At 41.4% G+C, this 14,081-nt stretch overlaps 1 protein-coding gene across 3 annotated transcripts in view; it reads right to left on the reverse strand.

The window, feature by feature from the left end:
- The window catches only part of slc4a4a (solute carrier family 4 member 4a), a 38,111-nt gene that overhangs the window by 18,067 nt on the left and 5,963 nt on the right, over positions 1-14,081 (reverse strand). For 2 of the 3 annotated variants that reach the window (XM_067228374.1, XM_067228372.1), the window contains exons 4-8: positions 13,109-13,282; positions 8,123-8,258; positions 6,474-6,634; positions 4,343-4,522; positions 1,423-1,499 (exon numbers count right to left, since the gene is read on the reverse strand). In XM_067228374.1, the coding sequence (XP_067084475.1) occupies positions 1,423-1,499; positions 4,343-4,522; positions 6,474-6,634; positions 8,123-8,258; positions 13,109-13,282 (728 nt within the window). The remainder of the gene's footprint in view (positions 1-1,422; positions 1,500-4,342; positions 4,523-6,473; positions 6,635-8,122; positions 8,259-13,108; positions 13,283-14,081) is intronic. The other variant, XM_067228373.1, reaches the window with a different exon arrangement.

A 14,081-nucleotide genomic window follows, 5' to 3' on the forward strand; every position in this document is an offset into this window, starting at 1 on the left:
TGTCAGCTTAATCGGTTTGTGCACGTTTGCGTGACGCAGGCAGCGGTTTTGCATCAGTAAACACATGAATTCCCTAACATAACAAAATTCACTTAACTGTAAGGAAAAAGTATCAACCTTATATTGTCTTGCTGTTAGCTAGCCATCGTTACAACCTCAAAGAAACCCTGTTGAAAGAAGCTGATCAAAAAATGCTGCCAGCAGTCTGCTCATCTGGCTGGATCTGTGTAATAGTGATACCAAAATTAGCTTCCAATTGAGGTATTCCCAACAAACTGCCTATAAAGTCTCCTTGTCTTTCATGAGTTTGTCTTAGAAAGCTGTACACTTTATAGACCTATTACATGCTCATCCGAGCATTCCACCTTACAGTGTTGCGGGTGAAAGTTTGGATGAACATACAGTGCACGGTTCTCAAGATAATCTTGCCACAAAAAACTTGAACACACAGACAGTGATTCCTGGCATTATAGTGTGCTGATACAGAAGAGTGACCATGGACCAGCAAATCCAACCATACCTGGTCATGGATTATAGAGGCCCTCTGTGAGAGCACCCTTGCCGAGAAAGATAGACTAGCAACAACTGTTAACTGTGACTGTGTGGTGTTACTGAATCACTACTGAAGCAGAATAATAGACAAACTATCTTTCCGGTGTGTCCCATTGAGGCCAAAAGTCCTGCTTCCTTTAAAGTCTGCTAATTGACTAACAATACCACAGTTGGGACAGTCTTGTAGGCTAATTCACAGCACTTCCACACAACTCTCAAGGACACTTTCCCTCTATACAATGAAAACCCTTGTTTTGAGTGAGTAAAGTCCATAGAAGTGTCCCTTGGAAAATAAAACCTGGCTCTCCTTTATCTGATCCTTTATCTGATCTCCTGAAAAGATAAACGACACAGGGCAAGTGAACCATCAGGTGGACTGGAAAGTGACTTGGCCTTGATGGTACAGTAAGTATAATGATTAAACTGAGCTAGGTTGGACTGGACTAATCTAGGAGGGATTGGCATGTGGTGTACTTTAGTCATGGTTCTAAAATGTACAAGTAGGTTAAGTCAGAGTGATTTCAGAGGCTGAACATAGGATCACAATTGACATTGCATGGTGAAAAGTTTGTCGATGTATACAGAGTTTACAATAAATATACATTCTTCGTACAGGGCCATTTTTACAGTTCACTGCATGTTAACTCTTATTTGAAACCAGGTCCAATTTATTTTTTAGGTTTGAGGCTTTTTTGGGGGAAGTGGGGGTTGTGAAATTGTACACTGTTTGAAAACAATTATTCGGAAATGGTGTACCATTTTCAAAAAACACAGTAAACAGGAAATTGCGATGAAATAGGATTGACCTCACAAATTACTCTTCATTCAAACATCTGTTGTTTGTGAGACCAACAGGGAACAAACACTCACCTGATCCTTCTCAGGCTTGTCAGAGATGTCATTCAAGCTGCTGGAGGTCATGTTCCGATGGGAGGGCGTAGGACTACCTGGTAAAAGACAGTCTTGAGTGGTTAATTTGACAGTTAATTTCTCCAATATGAAAAGAGGCCTGAATGGAAAGAAAGATGGCCGATTCTACAGAAAAGACAGTAGCCCAGTTTATCACTCATGCATGCAGAAAATATAGAACAGACAGAGAATGGAGTTACGTAGGGTGAAAAGAACAAGGCTCTCAAAGTTAATTGGACCAAGCTAAAGGATATAACAACCCTGGTAAAACCTGACTTTAAATAGAGGTCTTCATAAGCATTCATAACACCTTTAAATGCATATAATTATACTTCATAACTACAATCATGGCACATTTATCCAGCATAATTTGATTTAAAAATAAAAGGGATTTTATGATATTGATTTGTATATACACACATGAAACTTTTGATTTTGAAATCTGAAGCAATCCGAAAGTGTCATGTATTATTCCACATCTATGACAGCACCAAAATGGATATAACATGTAAAGGTGTCATGCATGCAGTAACAACATTATGAAGATTCTATGAATAATCTACAACATGTTGTATATTTCCTGTGTTACCCTTGTGGGTAGGTAAAGAGATAATATTTCTAGTAACTGAATATCCATCCAGTAAGAGAACCTTTTGTAAATTTATAACAAAGGCTGAACTGTTCAAATTAAATGAGCTGAATTGTGACAATTACTCCTCAGACTACAGAATGTTTTCTAATCAAAATAAGCACTTTTAATATGCAGTAATGTGCTGAGAGCAATTCATTGTATAGTATTGTTATAAACTTTGTTGGGTCCATGTGTTAGTAAAACGCACATTTTCTTTCACTCCAATTTACACCCAAAAGGTTTACCTAAAGCACATTTAAAACACTAAGCCTTTACAGCCAAAGAGATTAACACTTTTCTGAGTAGGATGTCAAGATACATGGTCACAGACACTTGTAACAGGGCCAAACACAAGAACATGCAGTTAGTAGATGACTGAGTATAATTTTGAGGAAAAGGGACTGTTAGAAAATATTGGACCGGTAATCCTGGTGCCACTGTAGCAACTGAAATGACGTAGGAGTAATGACTTGAGTGTCAGTTTGATGCAGCCAGTAGAAAAGTGCCATGCCTAAACATTGGAAAGACAATGGATAAAAAAATACTCCCCCCCCCATTAACGAAGTGTGTATCTATAGTGTGCAGCATAGACAATTTGTATACACGCTTAATGTTCAGCCAGCAGGCCAAGTCTAAATCTGTATGGCTTTCTTCTATGACAGACTTTGATTCTGAGACCATTTCTTCAAGGCCAAAGAAAATGCTCAACTATTTTTACAAAAAGAAAGACCTCAATTCTAGACTCACTGCACATAGAAACCTAGACACTGAAATACAACTTGTATATTAAAAATACAAATACAACTGGCTCCTAAGTGGAGTGATGCCCATCGACAATAGTGTGCTAGCTATACCGTACCGGTACTGAAACTATTTACAGCACAATTTATATATTTGTCTCATGCAGTTTTGTAAAGTTATCAAGAAGACGACAAGCTTTAAGTAACAGAAGCAGTGGTTTAGACCCTTCCAGAAGCAGGAGGTGAGTTAGGAACAGAGAAAAGGAGGGAAGAAAGGCCAGTGGATAGAATCTAGTTTAGAGAACTTGTTAACCACAGCAAGACATTGGAAAAACATGATTTTCTATTTTTTGTTTTGAGAAGGAAGAGACGGATCTACCGAACAAGCCAATCTACAAGATGATTTTATTTATAGAAAATGGGATGCATGTGTTCTACTGAATAGGTAATCTGAGGTAACTGTAATAATTAGCTTTGAAGAGTGGAAATATCATGAATCACTATCATAAAATATGATTCAATAAAATTTTAGAACCCTTTGAACACCACTGCAGTATGATCAGAGATACAAATAGCTAGCTTTATGTGGTCATTAATGTCACTGGTAATAAATAACCAATCATCTTTTAGTGATCCAAGTCATCACTAAAACCAAGTGATGAACAATCAGTAAAAGAGTAATAAAATGACATTTCATTTGCACATTTTCTGAATATGAATCAAGGCCTGGATTTCCAATAAAAATATATGAATTTGTAACTTCATATCAAACAAATGATAATCATTACTGTTACTTGCTTAAGGGGTCATTTAAGAAATAAGAATGCAAATCTAAAAACCACTGCCTGGTTGAACAGTGGTGGAGTCTCAATCTAAAATGATGGAAGAAAGTGAAATCTTTGGCTACTGCCCATTCGGCTGCATTCGTGGAAATGTAAAGCTAGGTGTTAGGATGGATTAATACTTTTGGAAGACCTAATTTCTGTTACTGGGAATGATGTGATTGTCTGTCATGGTTTTATTGTTAGAGCGTTCATTAGTGTTCGTGTTAGTGCACAATTGAATTCTCTATCAATAGAAATGAATCAGGATAGAAAATTAGATAACGTGAGGGAGAGGAATGTGTTAGCATAGCTTTTACCCTTTCTAATTGAGGCCCTATGTCTTGTCTACAACCTTCTTATGACATAGCACTAATTTTCCGTTCTAAAATAACCACTCACAGACAAATGACTCTCAGTTAATCGCTGGATATGTGTAGGGCAACCAGCAACAACCAGGTTTTCCCTCCAAACGTCTTCAGTACCATTGCGATGTGGTATGTTCAGAGGGGGGCAGTAGTGCTAACCCAATAGCATTGGCGTCTTCCAATTCTCTATGTTTATCACTCTTTACCCACAGAACAATGTAAAGAAAACATTACCCAAAAAACCCAAAACATTATAAATAGCTGTGTAGCCTATTAAAAAAGTTGGTCAAAAAGACTGCACCGAACTGGCACCGGTATTACCATTATCCATGTTGGAAAACAGCCTACTTGCACTGGACACCGTCTTTCCGATGTCAGCCAGCGAGCGTAGATTTGACTTCTTGGTCTGGTGGCGGTGCTTGCGGAGCAACGTGTAAACCACCTTGTCCTTCAGGTCTGCATTCAGTAGCCCGCTCTCAATCTGACTGTTGGTGATCATCTCTATACGCGGAGAAGAGAGGAAAGGAGAGAGATCAGGGGAAATAGTGAATGAGGTCGAATGTAGGATCCTGTAAAAAGGGGAATGATAGGACTTACAGTTAATGACAGTCTACTCACAGTACATGGGTTTCTTAAAATACCCTTTGGGCAATTTTGTTCTAAGGTGAGATTTTTGGAGAAGGTTTGATGCATCTAAACTGTACCAATTACCGCCAGCAGGTAGGCTACAGTGTACTCACCTTATTAGGCAGGGTAGCCAAATGAGTATCTACGTATATTCACATGGTTTGTTTTTGTGCATTTTAGTTGTCTTTATGCTTTTCTTTCTTACACCATGTCATGCTTTTCAATGATTTGTGCGTGCGCCTATGCATAATTGCCGAATATTCCCGTCAAAGGGCCATTATCTAACTTGAATCTATATTCTTCAGTAATCACGCCGACGAAGTTCGACGACACAAAACCAGAAATCATTATGTCACCCACATTGAGGCTGAGGTTCTGGCGCAGCGTGCGAGCCTGTGGGCCACACCGTAAGAGAGGGCTCAAACAAAGACTCTATTTTTCAAAAGAGGGTCAGCGGCCTGTGCGCAAGATTAGGGGTCCCCGGGGGCTCTGTGTGAATGGTACGGCCACTAATGGGCCATCATTCAAGTCACTTGGCCTCCGAGCATGGACCGACTCAACTCAACCGAGCACCAGCGATTACGTCGCATTAGTCATCTCAAAGTGATATGTCTTCCTCCTCTGGTCCTGTGTGCGGGCCAGTGGTGGAGTTGTTTCCAAATGGGGGGGAAGGACAGGGAGTCAGTTCGACATGGTGTCACGTCGATTTTCTCACAGCTAAACGCTTCCTAGCCTTGACAGTCCACTTTAACCTTGCTTGCGAGATAACCTACAGTGGTGGAGTGCAAAGTCTATTTATGGTCAAATTCAACGTGCTTATGAATCATTATTGATTATCTTTCATTCAATGTATGTTTGTATTTGAACTTTTCTTCTTTTTTTTTGATGGTACATGGGGTCCAAAGTCACCATGCTGGGAGGCGCCTTTGAAACAGCTGAAACAACCACTGCTTTAAAAAATTATTCTGGTGAGGAATCCCAGCTCACAAAACGAACAGCAGCTCCTAGCTCCTTACCTTAGGCTTTTAAGCACTCTCATTGATAAAGTAACTGAATATGCCTGGTATTAGAGGAGAGCCTGGCCCCAAATTGAACTACAGAGATATGTGTCAGAGTGGGATGCATCTCTAGTCGAAAACAAAGGCAAAGACACTGACAGCTCGTGGTTCATGCAGCCTTTAGCTATGGCTTCAAGCATGCATTGGGAGTCTATACACAGAATCTTTTAAAAATAAATGTAAGGGGAGTAGGTCGTTTTGTTTGGATGTCGTGGGTGTTTATCACCCCAACAAGAGGCCTGCAGCGAATTGCAAATTGCAATCAATCAAGCCTTCTGATCATTCCCCCCAGTGCTTGATTATCATTAACTGGGTGAGGGAAGGCGGGCACCTTTGTTCTGCCCAGTAAAAACCTGTTGATCAGCCAGGGCCACACCCTGCCATGGATGAGCTCTCTTCAAAAACATTTGATAACAATTGTGTCGCCTTATCTTTCAATAACAGCCACTTGATAAGCTGACACATGCATGCCATATAACATCTACTACAAGTTTTTGCTCGATATTTATAAGGGATATGCGCATGTGAAGATCGCAGTTTGAATCAAACCCTATTAGAAAATGTTCTTTTATATTCAGATGACTGGTGATGGTAAATGGTGCAGAGCAGAGCAGAGCATGTCCCCTGCGCAACACGATCAGGGAACACTCTGGACCTTCAGGAGATCACTGAGGGGGTCATGGTCCAGTCATTAGGGCCATGTGAAAGGAAAGCACACTGCTTGGCATTTCTGACGTGTGATAACAGACTCCGGGCTGTTTACTTACCTACAACCTGAGGTAGAGTGGAAGCTTCTAGATCCAGCATTATGGTGCCTTTCTCTATACAAGTCCTCAGCTCAAACAAGCTGTGTAAGGACAACGTGGCCACATGTGGTTTACTCCAGCGCTCGCCGCCCTTCTCCACTTTCTCTTCAAATTTGATCCACCTAGAAAAAGAAAATAATAAATAATGACATTAATATGAATTGACAGGACACTTGAGAATAGTTTCTCACCACTTTTAGGTGAACATCAGGATAGCATGCATGGATGCATAGGAAATGTATACAATTCTATGATACATATAATGACATAGCTTTTATTCAAATATATGTTTACAATTAATCACAAAAATGAATGTTTACAATGAATCCCCCCCCCCCCATTTGTTTTTGTAGTAGACGATGTTTGTGAGGTAAATTTGCAAGAATTCTTTGGGACCAACCTGTAGGTTTAAACCTTTAGAGTGAGCTCATTGCATTGTTTGTTGTGATACATTTATGATCCCTCACTCATTTGGAGCCAAAAGATCAAAAGTGTCAAGTTAATACAGTAACAAAAATCCTTGTTTAAATGGCTAAATGGGAACCACAGTCACTGGTTCTGGGAAGAGTTAATTAACCTCCCTCCCCTGAAACTGACAGCATTTCTGTATCTATGACAACGAGCTGACAGGCCTAAACATTATGCTTATCTACCAAAAGGAACTTGTGCAATATGAAGATCATTAATCGATTCATATAAAACATGAGGCCATAATGTTATCCCTTCTCTGGATTTTGTTTAAAAAACTGAAATGACAGGTTTCAAAGGAAGATACTAAACTAAATCTTCTTTAAAAGTGTGAAATAATCATTTTCACGGTCAATACAATTATTATTTAGAAAATCCCATGACATTTCAAAACAGGAAATCCATTAGTTTGTAAAAGCAAAGGTTAAGACATCAGGATTTGCCCTTGAGTACGGCTAACATCACAGCCTGTTTTGACATTTTGGATTCCAAGTCCCTTTGGCCAAGGGCCAAGTATTAGGGAGTATTTTTCATTCAGAACATGTCCAGGGCTCCTGCAAGTTCATTGTATTTTTCTGCCGAGTAAATCTATCTTGGCCTTCCGGAATGCAGTAAATGGTTAATGATTCAGAAAAGTGGACTAAGAGAGGTGGTTTACTTAGCAAAATATTAAAAAGAATCAAACCTTGGAGAGGTTCTCCTTGTTACTGAGGATACAGAGTACTCCTGAATAAGCTCTGCCTGTCACCAACCAGTGAACAGGCTATTACCATATGAACTTATGAACCTCTTTCATGAAAGGACACTCACCAAAAAGCATTTATCTAGAAATTGCAAACAGTCAAACATGCTATTGAACGCCATTGTAGCAAACAAGTTCTGACATGTCAATATTTTTTTCTTCCAGAAATGTACATCATGCTTTTCAACCTTTTTCGGATCAATCAATGAATGCATGTTTACTGTATGCACCTCCCCACCAGTAAATTCCTTGTTGTGTAAAGTGCTTTTTGCGATTCAAACGTATTCTGATTCTGAAGACAGGTGAGTCAATGCATCTTTCTTTGAGTGTCCATCAGGTCACATTGCAGTTCCGCTATATTTCAATCCAATTCATATTAAAAGCCTCTCAAGCCTCTTACCTGGCAGTTTCCTTCCACTCCATCTCCTGCCCGTCCACAGACAGCAGCTCGTCCAGCTCCGTGAACAGCTGTGGAGACGCCGGGCCGTCGTCATCTTCCCCCAGCATGAACCGGATCCTCTCGGCCGCCGGCGAGACTGGAGAGAGAGGGAAAATGCTGCGGTTCACGGACGTGGACTGCTGAGAGTCGGGCCTGAGTTTGGGCTTTCCGTCCTCCCCCCCAAAGCCGTTCATCTTTTCCTCAGGAGCCGGCGGAGGCGGCTGGATTTGGACCAGAAGCTCCTCGTGCCTCTCCTCTGAGCCGTGTTCCTTCTCCTCTTGGTTGTTGTTGTTAGACATCTCGAGATCTTTGTGACAGCCCCTACCATAACACTCTCAAGCGAAAGTAGAAGAAAACAAGTCCCAATCAGGTGAAGGAAGGGCGGTTGCGTAGATTGGTGGGTGGGAAGCTCCACAAGCCCACCTGAGCAAACCAAAAAACACTGCTAGAAGTTGAAAATGATGTCTGTCCTTGGCCCCCAACTTGAACAGAATGAGCCCCAGGTAGTGGGGGCTGAGGGGGTCCCCCAATGACAGTGTACCCAGAGCCGCTTCCATGGCCAAAACAGCACTCTTTGCCATTGGTCCTTTGGCTTGGCACCCAGCCCTATGGTGCCCCCCTCATTAACAGTTAGGAAATGGTTCACAAACTGCCCAACTCTTTACAAGAAAGCTTTTGCTTTCATTCTCCTTGTCTTTCAATTTGAATATTTAGTCAAGCCCCAGTGCTCTTGTAAAAAATCGACCATAATGAGTTCCAAAAGATTGATATTGAATACATCCTATATGAAAACACCTCCTACAAATGATTGTGGACTCCAAAGACAAGAGGGTGACTCGAGTAACACTGATTATAAAGAGATTTGCCTGATTCATATAATTATCATTGGAAAAGCACTGTTCCGCATTAGACTAGGAGGCCAACATGGCGATGATTGTGTTGGTATGAACTTTCTATAACAAGTTAAAATGAGAAAATAATGATTTTGATTGAAACGCGTCACTTTCTTTGACACCTTTCTTAGTTTTTTCTAAAACAAATTTGGTTCTGTCGACATGAACCTACAGTTCAAAGAAGATTCAACACAAAACAGTACCATACTGGAAAGGCACAAAGACACTATTGTGCTAGACAATCCCAACAGATTTTCACTTCTACCACAGTTATTTGTGCATATCAATTAAACAGGTTCATGACACAACTGTCCAACTGTCCTAGACCAATGAATCAGATTCCTGCACGCCACTGTCCTATTTTCAGCTTATCACCCATGACAACGCTTATGTCATTGGAACTTGCGGTGTCATATCAATCAAAAGATATGCGTGGTACTGGGGCACCAGATAAGTGCACTGGATCAAGTAGCATGCAAACCATGGCTGCATTCTTTAGTTTGATCCATTTACTGTGCAGTTTTCACGTACGTTTACTCAAATGTAACATTTCAAATCATAGAAAATGTTACATATTTGAAAGCATGGACTGGCATTTTATCAACAATTTTATTTAACTGTCAGTAAGTGAGCACTACTGAATATATTGTCATAAGACAGGATGGGCCAGGTAAAAAATAAGACCTCTTCCATTCAGCATGTACTGTAAGATGGAAGAAGGAGGATCCACAGCCCACTCAAACCAACTTCCATCTGGGGACAAGCAGAGCTATGCTTAGGAAACCATATCGTCTTCTGGTTGCTAAGAGAGGATCGAGAGAGGGGGATGGGGGGAGGCAAGGGGGTGGTGGGGCGGTGAGGAAGGGTGAAGCTCAGAGAAAGTGAAGAAAGAGAGAGAGAGAGAGAGAGAGAGCAAGCACGAAAAAAAAGGAGGGAAATGGAAATGAAAATCCATCGTTCAAGCGCGTTTTCAAAGCTCTGTGTGCCGTAGCCAAGAGCCAACAGCAGTTACAATGGGGACTTTGTCCCAGCAGTGGAGGCTCATGGGAAAGGAGAAAAAGGAAAGAATGCCTGCTGTCCCGGAGAGCGCATAGTGGACTGCCACTCCAGGACCGGTTTAGTCCCGTACTTCACATGCATCCCACACAAAAATACCTCGATATCCATGCTTGCTTTGAAATGTCTGAGACAACTTGAGACTTTGCTCACCGCAAATTCACTGTACACGACTGTGCGTGGCAATATGAGGGAGCAGCAGCAGCATCTGATGAGAGGACTAGGACAGAGGATTTGTTCAGAACCCTACTCAAACATCACAATGGTTGACTTTTAGTATTCATAGCAGTGAGCCACACTATTGGACACAAATGGTAGGGTTGAAAGCAGAAGAATGGGCAAGGACCATTCTTCAAGTGCACAATATTCATGCCAGTGCAGTGAGTCTTTCTATTCAGTTATGATCATTTTTCGTGATGAAAAAAAGACTTCTCAGGAATTATTAGCAGTGTCCAATCAAGATCATTAAAAGAAAATCTTTACACATGCAATTCATTTAGTATACAACTTCATAAAATCTCAACTGAGTGAATTCCAACAGAGTAGTGATACTTTCTGCTATTTCTGCTATTATCTGAGCAGTCCCCATCTTGAATAACCAACATGCTTGTGCCAAGTAGTGGGAGTCAGGTGGCTGAGCAGTTAGGGAATCGGGCTAGTAATGAAGGTTGCCGGTTCGATTCCCCGCAGTGATGTCCCTGTACTTACTGTAAGTCGCTCTGGATAAGAGCGTCTGCTAAATGACTAAATGTAAAAGAGGCAAATGCATACGCAGATCCAAGCGTGCGTCAACTTGAACAAAGATCACCTTTGCAGATGACATCACAGTGGGTGTGAAACTAGTTTGGTCCTGGCAATTATAACACAAACGACCGAAATGTTGATGTTGCAGACAAGTGTTAACATCAACCCAGGATCATTTCTAGATTAGAGGCCAACCTTCATGGCTCAGGGCTGGCTGGCGTTCTGCGGAAGGCCTTGCAGAAGCCGCACTATCACACCTACGGTGGCAGGAAGCCTGCTGAGGCAGTGAATTGCATAATCAAGACGGTGCATTAGGTTCACCACAACTCCAAAGGCAACTTGAAACAGATAGGATAAATCGACGCAACCACATCACTAAAGCCAATTGAACCATGTTACTTGATCATTTAATTCCCATTTGTATATGCTTTCAAACACTGTAATACATGTGTATACATGTTAAAATATTTCAATCAGTTCGGACTGAGGGGTTATTTATGGGAAGTTTATTGGAGGGATATTGCACTTTGTATTGCACTTTTTATGTCAAACTAAGCAGTGTTTGAATGCTCTAAACAGAATTTAATTGTTTTCTATGAAAATGACAAATAAATATATTGAATTGAATTGACTGTTTGAGTGTGGTCCATACTGTAGACAAGTATTGTGAATGTAGATGCTTTCATCACTTCATTGCTCTCTTACCCCACTTATTTTCTCTGTAATGTCGACTAATCACAGGAGGCTGGTGGAGCAGAGAAGGAGGTTAGATGGACTAATTATAGCTTTGTGGGGGAGTAAAGTGAGTTGGTGGGGTGGGGGAAACTATCAGCCTTAGACAGGATTAGTGGTTCCCCGCACGACCGGAAGGATAGGCATCGCTTCAGGGGCCAGAGGATTGCCTTTGATACCGTTTTACACAGGCGATAGAATGGGTGTGCGGAGGGGGGTAATCTGGTATAAATCCAGGACAAGATCTTGATCCCATGCTTTTCATTATTTAGTTTTTGTTATATTGTAAGAATTACTGAAGTTCATTTGCCGAATTGGGATACTAAAAATCGATTGAAATCAAATCGCACTAGTCATTTCAAATGGGAACATATTGTACGGTAAAGTGGTACAATATAAGGGGTGAATAATTTAGCTCCTGGATGAAATGTTATTTCATGTGGCATATTTTCTCGAATCCTTGATGAATTCCTACAATTATTGTGAACGTATTAGCCAATTTCTTTTAAAGTATCAGCCTTAAAGCGAATTATTTAGCCTAAATGATTCAACTTCTCTCTTTCTTTTGTCACTTCTACCAGCACAACGAGGAAAGAAACCCTGTCGCATCCAAACAGAAGGATAATCTTCACAATCTTCTTTTGGGGAATATAGAGCAAATTAATTAATTAATTTGGGGTCATGACTATTGGTCATTCAAATGAAGTGGGATCGAACAGCGTTACAATCGAGGCACATTAGTGGGCAGGAGGCCCGTCCATGTAGTCTGACAGTGTCCATCTGAGCAAACAGGAGGATTCCAACGGATCAGTCAGTCCCCCCGGTGAAGCCATATTTCCACCCATATGGAGGGAGGGGGGGGGAGGGATGGAGGGCGTGAGGGACAGATGAGTTAAAGGGCAGCATCACGTGTCTTTCTACGGTCTCACATCGCAGCTGGACTCCTGTCTTCTGACACCACTAATCACAGCTTGCTGGTCTTTCCTCTTTATTGTTTGAGGGACTTTTCTTTCTTCGATGTCTGTGATTTTATTGTTCCGCAGGCGTTATCAACAATATCATGTCAGATAGGGGACCTCCCAAACTGTCTACAAAAGAACGTCCATGAAAAACAGCCCCTTGTTGCTTTTACAGTACATCTGTATTGCCTGTAAAGAAAGTGCCGCAGCAACATGTCTCTTCCTTTGAACATGACACAGCTGAATCTACCTTTATTCTCTGGTTCCTCTTGTGAGGGAAACAATGAGAAACCAAGCAGCCTCAAATGATTCAATGTTGTTGCAGTGATTTATCAAAATGGAAATGAACATTACTTCAACCACTACCGTTCAATCCCAACACACTTGTTCTCTTTACTGCAGCATGCAGGCACCGCCATTCAGTCGAAATAGAGTCAGAGAAGTGGTCAAAGCCAGGGGAGGGGGGGGATTTTGCCCGTGAAAGACCAACCCGGCCTCGCGAATAACAAGAGGACAGCCAGGGCTGGTAATCTGGCCTGACATGGATTCATGTCACAACTTACTGAGTGGTTTGAGGATGCTGTTGCTGGCCTCATCATTGTTTTCCGTGTCGGACTTGTCAGAGGCGTTCTCCGTCAACCTCTCCTTCCTGTCCCTGTGGGTCGCTCTCCGCCTGTGGCGTCTCCGGCGCCGGTAGCTCTTTGGCACATGTACACCAATATACACGGTGTGGTGTCCTGAAAGGAGAAAGAGTGACAATCCTTTTATCACTACTTGCCATTGTACATCCATTTTGAACAAAGGGTCCATTTTTAACAGACATGACCACATTTGAAGTGAGTCTGCAGTAGTTATGTCGGATATTTATGAAATATATATCCCAGTAGAGAGTATTTATATACCGTGCAAATTCCCTCACAAGTAGATCCGGCCAAGTTTCATCCATAGTTCTTGATGACTCTTACTATCCCACCACACATCATGCGCCCAGATTCATTAAAGGGTTCTCAAACTAGGTAATAATGATATGCTTGTATTATTACTCTGGGAAAGCGGAGAGGAAATTTGGATACAGGAGTTCTCTGGTTGTAAGAATGTCCTGAACCCATCCATCTTTATCTATAAACATCTATAATTGTGGGGGTCAGATGGCTAAGCGGTTAGGGAGTCAGGCTATTAATCAGAAGGTTGTAGGTTCGATTCCCGGCTACAAATGTCAGGTGTCTCACATGTTTGCTGACATGAGTTTTGTGTGTTTTGTATGAAAGACAGTACATACATATATACTTAAAATAAAACGTGAAACCCAGCATGTGCTTTGTAACGGGATTTGAAAAAAAGATCTAAATACATACAGACTACACTATATGGCTATGGTATGCTACTAATACTGATGATAATAATACCAAGCCCATGAGCTCTTCCTGGTCACCCCCAGCGTTCCTCAACAAAGGCTCAGTTAGATCGCTTTCAAACAGCGTTCATTGAGCATACTGACTGAAGCTGTGGCCACACACAGCACATGACAACATGAGG

Source organism: Osmerus mordax, chromosome 24 (assembly GCF_038355195.1).
Source record: "Osmerus mordax isolate fOsmMor3 chromosome 24, fOsmMor3.pri, whole genome shotgun sequence".
Classification (NCBI taxonomy): Eukaryota; Metazoa; Chordata; class Actinopteri; order Osmeriformes; family Osmeridae; genus Osmerus; species Osmerus mordax.